The sequence below is a fragment of the Homarus americanus genome, unplaced genomic scaffold (genome assembly GCF_018991925.1).
Source record: "Homarus americanus isolate GMGI-L3 unplaced genomic scaffold, GMGI_Hamer_2.0 scaffold38801, whole genome shotgun sequence".
NCBI lineage: Eukaryota > Metazoa > Arthropoda > Malacostraca > Decapoda > Nephropidae > Homarus > Homarus americanus.
Window position 1 is genome coordinate 542,357 of NW_024732537.1, and position 17,680 is coordinate 560,036.

General features: G+C 41.3%; 1 protein-coding gene across 1 annotated transcript; it reads right to left on the reverse strand.

Moving 5' to 3' along the window:
- Positions 1 to 273: 273 nt before the first annotated feature.
- On the reverse strand, positions 274 to 17,104 carry LOC121868898 (transient receptor potential cation channel subfamily A member 1 homolog). Its single transcript, XM_042369910.1, has 26 exons — positions 17,073 to 17,104; positions 14,622 to 14,678; positions 14,439 to 14,469; positions 14,078 to 14,171; positions 13,743 to 13,948; positions 13,293 to 13,363; positions 12,749 to 12,927; positions 12,071 to 12,229; positions 11,712 to 11,834; positions 11,186 to 11,305; positions 10,373 to 10,500; positions 9,499 to 9,655; positions 7,406 to 7,602; positions 6,964 to 7,216; positions 6,526 to 6,668; positions 6,060 to 6,203; positions 5,063 to 5,350; positions 4,530 to 4,604; positions 4,157 to 4,229; positions 3,737 to 3,847; positions 3,356 to 3,457; positions 3,048 to 3,233; positions 2,614 to 2,733; positions 2,168 to 2,314; positions 1,720 to 1,860; positions 274 to 1,415 (listed from the first exon to the last, which is right to left on the reverse strand). The coding sequence occupies exons 2-26, from the start codon at positions 14,659 to 14,661 to the stop codon at positions 1,212 to 1,214; spliced, it is 3,492 nt and encodes a 1,163-aa protein (XP_042225844.1). The 5' UTR covers positions 14,662 to 14,678; positions 17,073 to 17,104; the 3' UTR covers positions 274 to 1,211.
- Positions 17,105 to 17,680: the final 576 nt, after the last annotated feature.

A 17,680-nucleotide genomic window follows, 5' to 3' on the forward strand; every position in this document is an offset into this window, starting at 1 on the left:
CGTCAATACTCCTCACCACTGCTACTGGTATGCACGACTGAGGCAGATACGTTTTCTATGGAGAATGTAAGCAATCAGCAGCAGTGCGCGACCCAGAAAAACGTTGAGTTGAGTTTATTCAGAGCCCAGGACCGGATCCCGACCTCGCATTTAACCGATGCATTTTTTGGTTTATGTAATTGCAGTTAGATCAGATTTAAGCAAAATTCTTTGGAAATAATACATACAGTATAATTCTACAACGCCGTATTTGTAATCAATAATTAACTAATATTGATATTAAAACAGTATATTTAGCCATAAAAATACAGATATGGTGAATAATAATAACAATATTGACATGGGTGAGTCAACTGACAGCCTGAGCCTGAGTCTGTTTCTTAATCAGCCTAAAAGCTTGTATATAAAGGGTGTAAATACAGTATGTACTGTACAGTCACAAACACAAGTACCGTCGCCTTTTGTGCTGCTCCACGAACCCTGAGATTCGGACCCGTGTACCCGAAATATTAGAGACTGATGCCTTATTATGTCCTATCGTTGACAACAGTTCGCTCCCTCCAAAACTGAAGCAGTATCGACCCCAAATGAGACAAAACAGCACACCCGCACACAGTCAGTTCGGAGACTCATTCCTGTGACTCAGTTCCACCACAGGGAGCGAACTTTTGTCCACGATAGTCCATCAACGCTTCGGATTCACCTGTTTGATATTTCGGGGTTCGTGAAGCAGAAACTGAGCGATATTAACCAACTGACGCCGGTAACCACACGGATATGTTTACAGCGTTCGCACCATATTGTTACACACGACAGGGTGGTCGATACTCTTGTATTGACTTAATATATACTGTATAATCGACCAGATCATAGGCCTATACAATAGCCTACTACAATAATAAGCCTATATCCTACCTTACACAATAATAGGCCTATACCTTACCTTACACAATAATAGACCTATACAATAGCCTAATACAACAATAGGCCTATACCCTACCTGACACAACAATAGGCCTATACCCTACCTTACACAACACTAGGCCTATACCCTACCTTACACAATAACAGGACTATACCGTGGCCTAATATAACATTAAGGTCTATACGATAGCTAATATAACACTGGATATAGAACGATACCTCGACTCTAACCTAACCCGCGACAATGAACCATCTCGATATATTATAAGAACTCCTTCAGGAAGAGTTCACGACCCCAGCTTCTTGTGTATCTCTTTCACGAGGTTCTTGAGCTGAACTAGGTCAGTCTTGGATGACCTGAGATCCGACAAGATACGTAGGGAGTCCTTCACTTCCCCCAGGTCATGAAGGGAGGCTTTGATGTCCAGGAGGTCGTCCACTGAAGACTTGAGTTGTAGGACTTCTTGACGCAGGTTGTCTACGTCACTTAACTGCAAGAATTGGAGAACCGTCAGTAAGTCCAGGAGTCAGTCTAAAAGTCAGTTACCCAGTCAAAAACTCAGTCAATCAGCAGAAGTCAGTCAGTCATCCTAGAAGTTACTCAGTCAGTCACTCAGTCACTCAGTTACTTAGTCATTCAGTCTAGAAGTCAATCAATCCAAAAGTCAGTCAACCAAGAAGTCAGTTAGTACAAAAGTCACTAACAATAACAGCACAAGTTAACTGTGTGGAGAAGTACCTGTGTGGCTCAAGGAACAACAATGATAACACACACACACACACACACACACGAACCTCCTTCTCCTGGTAAAAGCTGAACTTGGCAAAGAGCCACCTGAGGATGTTGGTCTTGTTCTCCTCCACCACCTTCAGGTTCTTCACCACGTACCGTCGTCGAATATACTCTGGGATCACCATCTCTATCTCCACCACCAGCTGTTGGAGAAATGTCAACCAAGTCTGAGATAAATAGTTTGGTTGATTGACTTTAGGTCGAGGCACCCCTAGTCGACCCAGTTGTCTGTGGTCATCTTTTCATTTACTTTAGTTTACATGGCCACATCCCCTTTAGTTTCAGTCAGCATGGCCAGTTCACCTTTAGTCTGCATGGCCAGTTCCCCTTTAGTCTGCATGGCCAACTCCCCTTATCTGAGTCTAAATGGCCAACTTCTGCAACATGGCCACCTCTCCCTAACCTTGGTCTGCAAGGCCAGCTTCTGCAACATAGCCACCTCCCACTTACCTTAGTCTGCATGGCCAACTTCTGCAACATGGCCTGTTCCTGGACGGACTTTATGTCATGCACAGCCAGACCCACCAACAAGTTCATGATGAGGATGGACATAAACACCATAAACGCCATAACCAGGATATACGTCACTTCCGGGTACTGGAAACAAAAGACAATCAACAATATAAATAAGGGAAAAATCTAGGGGAAAAAAGTTGACGCTCGGGGAAAATAATACGAGTACAAAATATAAACATTCACGAGTACTACATAAAAAAAAGATGAGTACTATGGAAAAAAGTCGGGGAAAATACTGGGAAACTAGATGGGTCATATGAGTAATTAATAAAATTTGATTGAGTATTAGGGAAAAAAAGTAATGGGGAAAATATTGAGTCAACAGGTGAGTCAGGTGAGTAATTTCCAAGCCAACAGGTGAGATAAAGGAGAGCACACACCTCGATCGGGTTCTCGGGGTTGCTGAAGACATCTTGGTAGTCAATCTCGCCAATCATCATAACAGCTGTCCTCAGTAGGGAGTGGGCGGGCGTCCTGAAGGGGTACTGCTCCCCTAACACCTGTAACACACAACACCTGTAGCACCACAATGACATCTGTAACACCACGGTGATACCTGAGGCACCACAACACCACAATTGATACCTGTAGCACCACAACAACGCCTGAATCACCATAATGACACCTGTAGCACCACAATGACACCTGAATCACCACAATGACACCTGAATCACCATAATGACATCTGTAACACCATAATGACACCTGTAGCACCACAATGACACCTCTAGTACCACAATAACACCGGTGTCACCACAGCACCATACATAAGGAGTAACCCCTTTAGCCATCACCTAGATCTTATTGGACTCACCGTATAGAAGCTGAGAGCAAAGGCGATGATGAAGAAAAAGAAAACAAGGAAGAAACTGCTGAAGGTGCTGAGGATCTCCGTAAACATGATAACGTAGATGCCGAAGAAGGGGAAGACGCGGATGAAGAGGAGCAAGTTCATCCACGCCAGGAAGATCGCCATAGCCCCCGTCTGCCACTGCCACTCCTTAAAAACGAGATAAAAAGAAGAAGAAGAAGGCAAATAAACACCAACTGAAATAATGTAAAACTCCCATAACTAATCTATCACCGTAACTAACTGGCTGACTGACTGACTGACTGACTGACCTCCTTGATAGAACACCCGTTGAAGTTGATGACGAAGAGCACAGCGCACACGTAGCAGACCAACTCGACGAGGTTCTCCGAGTTGAAGTAACCCACACATGCCTGCAACATCAACATCAATAACAACACAATCAACTCTATAGTCGTATTTCCGCAACACAAGACTCGTCATAGAGAAATAGTTCTTTGACTGGTTTAACTTGGGACTTTACTGAACAGAACTTGACTTTACATGAGAGACAGACACACAGGACTTTACAGGAGACTTGCAGGAGTAGTTTGACTTTCATAACTGGAGACTTTACTGAACAGAACTAGGAGAAGCAGAAGTCTTTAGTTTGGAGAACTTCAATTTTTACCTGAGAGAACTGAGACACTAACCTGACAGAGCTGAGCGAACTCCTTAAGCATCTGGAGAGCAGCCATGACTAACACCAGCCATTTGGTCACCCACAGGAAGGAGGTGCCGTGCCACTCATCCCAATCTACCTCCTACAGTGCCGTCAGGAGGTCAGGTGTATAACAGGTGTGGTGGTAATGAGAGTTAAAGTGTTTTATACATATTAATACATATTTTGTACGTATTTATACTGATTTTATTCATGTTTAATTTATATCTATGCATATTTTATACGAATTCATACAAATTTATATATATTTTATATGTATTTATACATTTTGGTTTCTAATAACGAGGACTCCAGACTGTATATGGAAAATTTTTGGATTAAATAGCGAATATACGGGACTTACCCTCACAATATCGGACTTACTTCAATATATCGGACTTATGAGCCATACCTCACAGTGTACAGCATCCCGCACCTCATCCTCTCCTGCTCTCGTCACGTTCACACCTACCCAGTTGAGTTCTCTGTAAGGTGGAGCAGGTGAACTCTCTTGTATAACATTACTTACTAGACGTCAAAACAGCTGATAATGATAAACATCTTCCTTATAACGGACTTCTTTTCCCATATACTCCGTTAGAAGGGGGGAGGGAGGTTCACATCTAACGGATTCTCGATATAATGGATTTTCATCTCTATATAGTTTATTAGAAGTAAAATGTATTATCATGGTGTAATTTAAGGAAAAACTTTCTTTATGAATATACACAAAAACCCGGAATACAAAAGAAACGTTGCGTGTTGTTAAGGGGTGTATGACTCACCTGACGGCAAGGACGTAGGCGGTGAAGGAGAGAAGGAACACCAGATAGAGGCCAAGATTCCCGTAGTACACAAACCTGTCAGGTGTTTCTCATTAAGTTCTCTGTTCACCTGAGGTCTCTCGTACATCTTCAGCTTAAAACTCTCACACCAGCTAAAGTGCCTCACGACAACTAAAGGCTTTCATATACACCTGAAGCCTTTATAGATAGAATCATTTGCATAATACAGAACCAGAGTAATTAAGAATGCAAATGACTGTTTCGTTGTCATACCTGTGAAGTTTTCGTTGATTCTCCTCGAAGTATTTTGTTGAAGTATATCAATGGAACGTATTTTATATGATTTGATATTACTAAAGTCTAATTTTATATGATATATATAAGTAAAGTGTTCAAGTATTTAGTCATCAGGAGAAATAAACTAGGGAGAGAGGGGACAGGAGGAGGGGTGGAGGTGGGATCGGGGGGACTATACTAATCTTCACGTGATTCAGAATTATTGCCAAAACGATACATTAAACAGTGTTCCTTACCTGCCGTAACTAACCCACTTGTGTTTGATCAAGTTAACACAGACGGGGTGAGCCAGGAGTGATGACTGTCTGTACTGCACCATCAACATGAGAGGATGGTTGTGTTTGAGGACTCTGGCGTGCTTGGTGTAGGGAGAGGCTCGTGGCTTGAGTCTCCCTACCTGGTCAAACTGGCTTCCTCCCGCCCTTACTTGGTACGTATCATCCAGGTATTCAAAGTTCATTACCCGGTCTTGAATGTCGTCGTTGTTGTCGTTAGTGGTCATTCTGTTGATCTTTTTGATGCATCTGTTGTTGTCAAAGGTAAAGACTTAACTGTTGATGTCTTTCTCGTTATTGTTGTTTTTTTAATTGGTGAAATAAAAAAGTTTTGCGTTTAAGACTTATGAGAAATGTTATACAAAAACAAAACTTGATGGGTCAGACTTTTTTTTACAACTTAATATGATTGAAAGTTTATTTTAGACAAAGATTTTAGAAGACTTAAGTTACGTTCAAGGATATTAAAGAGGTTAAAGAGATGTACTTAAGATGATGAAAAAATAAATAAATTCGTTCAATTTTCAAAGTGAGAAAGTTTCATAGTTCCATTTTGTTTCCCTCGCTAATAATTGGAAAACACAGACATAAACAAACCCACTAAACAACCCAACAACGAAAACAAAACATCACCACCAACACCACCACTAACAGCACCACCAACAACAACAACAACAACAACACCAACAACAGCAACACCACCACCACTAACAGCACCACCAACAACAACAACAACAACAACAGCAACACCACCACCACTAACAGCACCACCACCAACAATAACAAAAACACCAACAACACCACCATCACCATCATCAACAACGCCACCACCATCACCAAAAACAACACCAACATCAACAACAACAACACCAACAAAAACAACAACAACACCAACAAAAACAACAACAACACCAACAAAAACAACAACGAAGGAAGAACTAAACAAATAAACACTCACCTGTGGAGCACTACTTCTGCGACCCCAGGCAGTCTCTCGATCAACATCCTGAAAGGGGTGAGGCGGCGGCCGTGGAGGTCCTGAGAGACGTGCCTTAGGGCCGTCTCCCACATGGCCGACTGAATGATGGCCGTGGCCGTGTCTCTGGACCAGGTGAGGCGGAGGAAGGGGAATTAAAGCACGTATAAGTGGGACCTTAATGTTGTATGACCTCCCTTGACCTTAATAATCTTAACCTCTTAATGTCATCCTGACCTCAATTAGTTGCGCCGTCAGCACTATGAGTCTCGATTACTGACTGACTCACCGATTCACTTACGGAAAAATAAGAAGGTTTATTTATCTGCATGATGTTGTTCTTACACAGTAGATCAACTTAACGTGACTTTCTTAAACTAATGTTAACTGTGCCATCAATACACACACACACACACACACGAGTCTGCCCCATGAGCGACCGACTTGCCTCTGCCCCGCGAGTATAGCCAGTTGTAAGGAGTTTCTGTTGGCATTGTCCTGAGCGGCGAGGGAGGCGCCCCGTTCTAGGAGTAACCTGGTAACTCCTACGTGACCCGCTACTACTGCCTCCATTAGGGGCGTCTTATGGTCCTGTGGAGAGGAAATTGTTCAGTAAGAGAGAGAGAGAGAGAGAGAGAGAGAGAGAGAGAGAGAAGTCTATGTATGTGAGTGTGTGTGTGTGTGTGTGTGTCTGTGTCTAGGTTAGGTGAGGTTGGGTTATGGTGGCTACTTTTCAGGTGAAATAATCTGGAGTAGAGCGTCTTCAGTGATCCAATACAAGTAATTAATAATTATCTATCATATCAACATTAATAAGACAAGTCGTATCAAACTTTCTTGTGTCAGTTCAGTACTATCAAGTCTCAACTTTATACTTCTCTTCTACCTTATTGTGAAGATCCTTTGGTGCGTCTGAATCGAGGAGGAGAAGACAGCATTTAGTGTAACCTTGAGCAGCGGCCAGGTGGAGGGGTGTCGAGGAGGACGAATTGGTGGTGCTCAGGTCCGCTCCAACCTCGAGAAGCACCTTGATCACGCCTTCGTGGCCTCCTCTACACGCCAGGTGAAGGGGTGTGTCCAGGTCCTCGTTCTCGGAGTTCATCAGCTTGTGGCAGTGAGGTATCAGTTCCATCACCATCCTGGCCACACGGTTTAGGTTGGTGAGGCTGAATTGTTAAGGTTAGGTTTAGCTAAATTAGGTCAGGTTAAGTTACGTTAAACTAGTTCGATAGGTTAAGTGAAAAAAAAATCCACTTAAAAGAGTCTGAAGCTCTGACAAACACACTCTTGGCTGCTGACATCAACACCTTCAGTCCACCACTACTAACATGGTGTAGCCTCTCCTTGCGGCCAGGTGTAGGACGGTGTCTTGCTCCTCGTTCTTCAGGTGTATGGACGCTCCGGCCTTCAGTAGCAGCTCCACCACCGCCATATTACCTGCTGCTACTGCTATGTGGACGGGAGGGCTACCGTTATAGTCCACAACATCCAGCAGCTTCTTGCTCTCCTCCACCTCGAGTAACACCTGAGACGAGGAGACATAACACTAAGTTCAGTTAGCCATTTAAAGTTTTCTTTGGCAGTGAGAGAAAATGAAATGGTTTAATTTCTGGGGACTATGGTATTTTATTCCAGTTATTCACTTTTGTTATAGTTTTTCTCGTCTAGTTACTGTATAGTGATTAAGAGGAAAACTAGATAAAAATTCACCAATAAGATTATTTTAGTGACATAGTAACTTATAGTAATCCCTGTAAAACTAAATAACATCTCCTTTAATGTTCCTTCATGATTGAGTATAACTGGAGTTTTCTATCTGTCAATGTCTGGTGTATTTGTCCCAACATCAACATCTTCGGCAGCTGGGTCTTTTGGCGTGTACACAAGACTGGTAATTACACTACTCAATCATCAACAGATAATAAAACCTCTACAGTAATTATAATTGAATGAACTAAGGGTTGGTCCCGCAGTTTATTTCTGTCGATAACTAAACACCTTAACGCTACCTGAAGGCTCAGGTAATGTTAACGTCCAGGTAATACCAATAGTGGATCATTGTCAACAATTAACAGGAAAAAAAGAGGCTGTGTGTGTGTGCGTGAGGCATGCTTGTTATTTATGTTTTTAGAGGAAAAACACTGTAACTGTTGTATACAGTAATAAACATGTAAAACTAATTATCTTTACGTGTACTTGTATCTATTATTCACGCACGTAATAAATGAAGTTCATTTAACTTTATAATGTTTGGTGTTGCTCTTTCGGGGAGGCTGTGTTACCTGTTAACTAGAATATTTCAAAAGTGTCATTAAAATCTATTAACTTATACATTTGTTGGTAATGTACATAATTGCCAGGAAGAATAAACCTTAAGCCTTGTAACATTACTAAAAAGTTTATTGACAATAACAATTAATCAAAAATGGTCAGAGTAAAGTACATCCTTCTAGCCTCACACAGCCAAACTGTGGAATGTTAATGCTCTGCCATCTTCTCTGTTTCCATACTCTTACAATCTGTCTCACTTCAAAAAGCTGGTTTTCCGGCACCTTCGTGGTGTATATTAATATAGTCTTTTTCTTTAATATTTTTACTCTTATTTTTTCGCCCTTTAGGCCCAGTTGTGGGTCGATGACCTGTGCCCGGGTGGCCTAATCCCCGCAATAAAAAGGGTAGCACATGTACATCATTACTAATATTTATTGAGAAAATTAATCTACTATAAGACAAGTCTTAACAAAATTGTTCTTCAAGAGCGTTCTCTGTGAAGAGAAATAAAACATCAACTTCCTTATCAATTCCATTACCAAACTCCCTAAAAAGCTGGAAACGGGAATATTGGAAGTAACTATGTTATAGTATAAACTTCCGAGAGATCAAAATATAATTTACCTCCTTAAATTGTACTTTTTTATGTTATTTAATAAATATAAATTATGATATTTGTAGCAGTAACAGTGCAATAATTATACTAATATTAATTGGGAATGACTGGAGTTAAACGATAAAGCACGAGGACCATTGGAGGGGAGACTAAGACTAAACCAATACTGGCAATATGAACCTGTTGGTCAAGGCGGTTTTGTCTTTATCATTTAGATGTTATTAACGAGATTTGTCTCTGGTTGACCTTTGAGGTTAATGTTATAATGCATTCCTGGTCTTCGAGAACTAATATGCTCAAACATATGTATCAGGCCAGTATATGTATACACCAGACATCAACAAATACAAAACTCCAGTTATACTCTATTAGAAAACGACATTGATTCTAATATATAAATACCCTATACTAAATAAAATATGAAATACCGGAAGGTGTTTAATTCATCTTCTCAGTAGTTTGTTTTATAGTCTACAGTTAGTTATTAAATGGCATTAACGCGTTAAGAAAAACTATCTCTTCTTTCAGTCCTACCTTTACCGTCTCCACCTTGCCTTGTTCGGCACTGATGTACACAGCTGTCTTATTCAACTTGTCCGTTGCCTGCACATCTGCTCCTAGTTCCAACAGCATTTGTACAGCTGCTGCATGACCACCGTGGGCTGCCAACAACAACGCAGTTGACTGGTTCCTGGCGAGAAATAATTTCATGGTAAACATCGCAACTGTCACAAACATTAACCTTAAGTGTATCACCGGGACTTAGAAACCTTCCATATCAGGATAGATTAAAGAAACTAAACTTGCATTCCCTAGAAAGACGAAGAGTACGGGGAGATATGATAGAAGTATTTAAGTGGGTGAAAGGAATCAATAAAGGTGATATAGATAAAGTTCTTATAATATCCGAGCAGGATAAGACTCGGAACAACGGATTCAAGTTGGATAAGTTTAGGTTTAGGAGGGAGATAGGAAGGAACTGGTTTACAAATAGGGTGGTGGACGAGTGGAACAAGCTTAGCAACTTTGTAGTAAGTGCTGGAACGCTGGAAAGTTTCAAAGGGAGGCTGGATAGATTCATGGATGATAGAGAGTGGTAGTAACTCTCGACAGGAGCTGCCATGCACAGGCCAACCGGCCTATTGCAGACTCCTTATTTTCTTATGTTCTTATGTAAGTCACACTTGAGATAATGTCTTGAGAAAAGACGCCAATGTGAGACTATTAGACTAACGAGCATTTATAGAACATTTTATATTCACATGTTTAACGAATTAACTTCCAAGGATTAAATTTCCATAGTGAACTGATAATCGGTTTCTCTATCTCGCCTTTAGCTACGTCAGACTGACACACATCTATTTACTTTAAACTTAATTACAGTGAAACAACAAGACAAATAACTCACAGATCTTTGTGTTCCAGATTAGCGCCTCGCTGGGCCAGGAGTTGAATGGCTTTGTTGTTGTTACCAGCAGCTGCGTACATGAGAGGCGTCCGCTGGTACAGATCAGGCTCGTCCAACTGAACCTTGCGCTGCGTGAGGAAAACAAACAGCACCAATGTGTTACGAATTAGTAGGATTATCATCTAGCTTTGGTTGTTTACGCACAAACGAATTATTACGAATTTCATATATCAATCTGTATCCATAATCGTACATATCCTTGGCCACACCTCCAGGGATACTATCATATCCTTGGTCAAGCCTCCAGGGATACTATCATACCCTTGGCCACACCTCCAGGGATACTATCATATCCTTGGCCACACCTCCAGGGATACTATCATACCCTTGGCCACACCTCCAGGGATACTATCATGACCTTGGCCACACCTCCAGGGATACTATCATACCCTTGGCCACACCTCCAGGGATACTATCATACCCTTGGCCACACCTCCAGGGATACTATCATACCCTTGGCCACACCTCCAAGGATACTATCATATCCTTGGCCACACCTCCAGGGATACTATCATACTCTTGGCCACACCTCCAGGGATACTATCATGACCTTGGCCACACCTCCAGGGATACTATCATGCCCTTGGCCACACCTCCAGGGATACTATCATGCCCTTGGCCACACCTCCAGGGATACTATCATGCCCTTGGCCACACCTCCAGGGATACTATCATGCCCTTGGCCACACCTCCAGGGATACTATCATGCCCTTGGCCACACCTCCAGGGATACTATCATGCCCTTGGCCTTACCTCTAGAAGAACACCGATGATGTCCACATTGCCCACACTAGCAGCGGCGTGGAGGGACGTGGCTAACGTGACTGTCTCTGCTTCTGCGTCAGCTTGTTCCTCGAGCAACACAGCCGCTACCTGACACAGACACACTCCTGAATCACTTGTATACTCTCCATACTTTATAACAGGTGTGTGGGGTGGTCAGGTAAAAAAAAAATCTGTTTAATATACGTCAATATCTAACCAGATGAGAGAGAGAGAGAGAGAGAGAGAGAGAGAGAGAGAGAGAAACTGAAAGACAGAAATGGAAACTGAGGGAGAGAGAGAGTCATCTAAAGACAAAGAGTATGTGTATGTGCGTGTATTACTTAAGCAATAATTCATAACATCCAGAAGACAGGTAAATAACTCACGTAATAACTTTTAATTAACATCTGGTACAGGTAAATATGAAAATTAACAGACATTCCCTAAAATCCCATCAATTCATCCCAAAATTCCATTACCTCAATACCCCCAAAATAACCCCACCAGCACCTACCAGCACGTGACCATTGCTACAGGCGTGATACAGAGCTGTCTTTCTCTTGGTGTCTCTGGCGTTCAGGAAGCTCATGTAATTCTTCATGTCCCTGCCCTTATGTAGTAACAAGTTGACCATCCTCTAGGTAATAATAATAACAATAATAATAATAATAATAATAATAATAATAATAATAATAATAATAATAATAATAATAATAATAATAATAATAATAATAATAATAATAATTAATTGTCAGTAAGTCTGAATATAAAGATTTAGACACTGTGTTAATGTGACTAAAATCATTATCAAATGCACCACCTGAAACCCCATCTAAAACTCTTTACTATACAACACGTTCGTTAACTACTCACCAAGTGGCCGCTTTTGACAGCTCTGTGGAGGGCCGTCTGTCTAGAGGAGTCTGCCTGCCTCAGGTTGGCACTGGCACTCTCCAATAAGAGTCTGGCAATATCCACGTAGCCCTGTGTAGCAGCCATGATCAGTGGGGTCGTCTGCTGGTTGTCTTCGACCTATGAAGTGAAGGGTAGGTGAAGGTGAAGCGATCTTAGACTTTGTTGTGTGTTTGGCAAGGAAGTGGAGACTAAAGCAGTAATTTGAGTACATATATTAATAAATAGACATACAAACTAATAGATACAGATAGATACAGTATATAGATAGGTAGGAATATTTGCTTAATAAAACCGTCATACTAGTTTACAATTGGCTCAGCTTTTATACATAGGCAGTGCAGGTAAACAGTTCAGCATGTATATAGGACCTTACATGTATACAATTTAAAATGTGCCTAGAAAGTGCATGTATACAAAAACAGAAAGCAGTGAGGCAATTCGACCAAGGATAACCAACAAAGCAGTCAGATACTTATTTTCAGTGGGGTCTTTATTATTGTATAGTTACCGTGGTAATGGTGGAGCTTCTTAGTTTTCTTATTTTACATTTTCTCTGTCAGTTTAGACGGATAACCTTGTAAATTATGGTATCTCCCTTACCATGACTCACTCACTCTCTCTCTCTCTCTCTTTTACCTCCACATCAGCGTTGCAGTACTCGACCAGCTCAGTGGCAGCGGCGATGTTCCCTGTCATTGCAGCGAAGTGCAAGGGCGTCTGACCGTACTTGTCCTGAGCGTTGACTATGGCGTGATTGTTGTGTAAGAGGACCACCATGGAGTCACCCTCACCTTCGCCCTTCATCACACCCTTCGCTGTTTATTGGGTTAGGTGAAGTCATTGATAGATCAGTTAATATATTTCGTTAGTGATAAATAGATTTTTTCAGTGGCAAAAATGTCTCTTGCCTATATAACCCTTAAGCGGATAACAGATATTATCAAACACATGGAAGGAGTTTTGTGTGTAAGTGAACAGTCACTCTCAAAAGTCCGTTCGCCTCTCCTCCTGCACCACAAACCCCGAGATTTAGACTCGTGAATCCGAAGTATTTATGGACACGGAATAATGCATCAATGTCTACTGGTTCGAGTTTACGAGGCGACAGGACTTTTGTGGGTGACTGTATATACGGATGGAATGGCGAACAGACGGACATGTCACAACACTGCACACTAACCAACATCCGGAGGAGCCTCAACTACCACCAATTGGGTCCCAGAGGTGGCATTTTGTAGCTTGGTCCGACATCTGCAGGAGAACACCTCAAATTGTTATACCTAAGGAAGGTGGGTGATACAGCATACCTCATAAGGTAACAGGGATATACCAGGATATATCACGTGGGAGAGTAGTATAACCCTGGGACAGTCTTCCGAGGGTGATGTGTATTATCAGGAGCTGCAGCCACGCCCCACCTCTTACTCGGCTAAACGTGTTAATTTTGTTATTATTTTTCACTTTGATCTCTCTTTATCTGACTAAATAAACTGCTTCAATCAATCAATCAGTCAATCTAATCAATGTGTATTTTTGATGAAAGGATGTGTTATGTTTGATAGTCATAAATTAATGTTATGATAGAAGTGTTCATCAAAGCTGTCGACCAAGTGGGTGTTCTCCGACTGACCTGGCAGCATAGTGGAGAGGCGTACGGTTGTCTTGGCCGCAGACGTTGACCTCGGCGTTGTGTTGCAGAAGGAGGCTGGCGACGGGCAGGTGGTTGTAGTGGGCGGCGTAATGCAGGGGCGCCAGCTGGTTCCCGTCCAGCTGGTTTACGTCCTCGCCGTTCTGAAGTTTGTACTCTAGCGCCTCTGTGTTGCCTAACTCAGCCAGCTGTAGGAGATGGAGACATGATCATCACCAGCTGTACCATATCGAGTGTACCGTAGCCCCAGGTAACGTAGGGGTACACTAGGAAAAGTTAAAATAATCTGTTCTGCTTCACCTTTGACCTTTACTGACCTGGTGGAGGGAGAGGGTCAGGTCACTCTGCACCCGGAGGTTCTCGCTGAGGATGCTGACCATACACGACCTTGTCCTTGACACGTGACTTGAGCTGTAAAGGAGAAATAATTAAAGTCGGGTTGTGTGTATGTTCGTTATGCACGTCTACAGTGTGGAAGGTTAAACGGTGAAATTTGGTAGGTGATTTTTTTTTCATGTGCGTTTAAGTTAAGCCATTATACTGATGATAAAGCTTTACGGTTTTTAAGAATTTTCATATGACTAATTTATCCGAGTCTTATGACGTTGAACAAAGACTTATATTATGTAAAACCCCTCTAAGCACACACACACTCTACTCGAATATAGTGTTACTCACTCAACAATCCGTGGGGTGAGCGGCTGTGCTTCTGTGGAGGAAAATAACTAGACTTAATAAAACAAAGTGGTGCTAAGTATACGACTAAATCATTATCATCATCATCACCAATGCTATCATCAATATCACAACATCATCATCATTTTTCCAGCACTGAACATTACACAAGACATCATGCCTCACCGTGTTCCTTGACCCTGGGTGAAGACACCTGACCGCCCATCACTCCAGCTTCCTCTCCTGAAACACAAAACCGTCAGTTAAACGCGACGTAAACTTCCCTCATATCATTGTCTTCAGCTGCACGTGAAATCATCCTTACACCAGAACACAAAATGATTCGTAAACAGATCCGGATTATGTATAAGAACGCAAGAGGATTCATATGCAGATCCGGATTATGTATAAGAACGCAAGAGGATTCATATGCAGATCCGGATTATGTATAAGAACGCAAGAGGATTCATATGCAGATCCGGATTATGTGTAGAACGTAAGAGGATTCATATGTCGATTCGGATTACGTATAAGAACGTAAGAGGATTCGTATACAGATCCGCATTATATAGTAGAAAGCAATGGCTTCATAAACATCACCAGAACTGAACACACAAACGCACTTGAATTCATAAAAACAAAAATCCCCTAAAACACAAGATAAAAATAAATAAAAAATAAATTAATAAAAGTGAACTACTTAAGAACACAAGAGGTAAGCTCATAAAGAGGCCAGATTCTTCATTAAGTTATGTGGTGACATTCAGGTCTTTGTTTATCTAATCGGGTAATCCAGGTAGCAATAAGGTGAGGTAACAGACACATCATTATATTATCACCATTATCTACATCTTTTATCATCGTTCGGGAATTATCACGTCAAAGTGTCAAGTTCTGTATAATTCACGTAACTTATTGTCTCTGAACTTTTTGAAATATTACGTAAATGAATAAATAAACTATGTGTTTCGGGAATGACTTGAAATCGTGTGCAAAGTTTGAGGCTTGCTCACACTATTGGATTACGTCACTCATGAAGGAGAGAACACACGTTGAACATAAGAAAATAAGGAGTCTGCAATAGGCCGGTTGGTCTGTGCATGGCAGCTCCGAAAGTTTGGGACTCTGACCATATTGTCATTGTTTTTCGTTTCCCAATTTAGGGTGAACCTGATTTCTCTGTGATCACTGTTACCTAGTTCTTCTCCTACTGTGATATCTCTGATAATATTTTCTTTATTTGTTAATACTAGGTCTAATATATTGGCACCTCTAGTAGGGTCTGTAATTAGTTGTTTCAAAAAATTGTCCTGTACTGCGTCTAGGAAGTCTTCAGATTCATAGTCGCCTACAATGTTGTCCCAGTCAATATTTCTGAATTTGAAATCCCCCATAATGCATAGGTTGTTATATTTTGCTGCCCTACTCATTTCCTGCCATATGGGCTGAGCTGCTTCTTTGCCAAGACTTGGGGGCCTGTAAATCACTCCCATAATTAGTTTTTCTCTTCCTTCCGTGATTTCTACCCACACAGACTCGGTTCCTATTTCACCCTTTATTGAATTATTAATACAACATTTTAATGTATCCTTGACGAAGAGTGCGACCCCTCCCCCCTTCCTACCTTCCCTGTCCTTGTGAAAAAGGTTGTACCCTTCTATGTGGTACTCTGATAAAAAATTTTTGCTCGCCAGATTCATCCAAGTTTCGGTGATTGCTATGACGTCTACATTCTCGGTACATACAACCGCTCTCAGCAAGTCTATTTTATTTCTAACGCTCCTACTGTTTGTATAGTATACATTTAAACCTACCCTTCCCTGGTCCTGTTTTACCCCTTGTCCTGAGCAACTAATTTTACTTCCCAGGACCTGCTTGTTTTTTGACTCCCACTTTCCCCGACCTCTCTCTACTGGCGAAACCCCCCCTTCGGAGTGACAATTTCACGCTCCAGGGATGCAGACAACGTCTTTACCCCCTCACGAGACAAGTGTACTCCGTAGACAAGTGTACTCCCATGGAGGAGAGAACACACACTGGCGCGAGTTTCCATATAAGCGAGCGGAACATAGTCACCTTATTGCAATTACTTGGACTTCTGCTTAACAAATTCAAACCACATTAACTATATTTTTCCCAAAACGACTTTAGAGATCATCCCAATTTGCTGGTCTTATTATTATTACTCGTATCGTACATGTAAACACAGGAGTATAGATTGACAAATATAACACAAACAATACCCTATAATGACAAATATAACACAAACAATACCCTATAATGACAAATATAACACAAACAATACCCTATAATGACAAATATAACACAAACAATACCCTATAATGACAAATATAACACAAACAATACCCTATAATGACAAATATAACACAAACAATACCCTATAATGACAAATATAACGCAATCAATACCCTATAATGACAAATATAACACAAACAATACCCTATAATGACAAATATAACACAATCAATACCCTATAATGACAAATATAACGCAATCAATACCCTATAATGACAAATACACAAGATTCCAAACCACATCTATCAATTTATTAAAGACACACACACACACACACACACACACACACACTTTCGAGATACTGTAAATTAGCTTTCTCACTTGTTGCCCAGCTGTCAGGTATCACTTCAGAGCTCACAAGGTGTACTGAACCAAACACACACCTGTGCCGGGATTTATTGCCTTACCTACATCATAATCCTGGTCTGTTATCGTGGTGTTATCGCACTGATATCCCAACTAAGATTAAAAAAATGTTTTGGTAAAGGTTAGGTTAGGTTCTCATGAAAGACTAACCAGAGACAGCGATAATCGGCCGAAAAAATACCGATTTCTCAACAGGAAAATAAAAATCGTCCAGTGGATTTAGTGAGTGTAATCGGCCAGTAAATCGGAAATGAGAGACTGTCGGGAACCTGAAGATGTCACCCCCTTGGGCTTCGGGTTCAAATGTCTTGTGTGCTTGAGATAAAGAGAGTTGATATCGTGGTTTTATGAGCTATTGACTGGATAAGACGAATGAGAGAGAGAGAGAGAGAGAGAGAGAGAGAGAGAGAGAGAGAGAGAGAGATATTCAGCTACCCAAGATAATCACCAACAGGAAATAACCCAGCTGGTATCATCAAGGTCGTTAAGAAACAAGTTAATAATTTTTCTTCCACATTGATAATACATTTAGCAGGTAATTACCCGAACTTGATCTGGGTCCG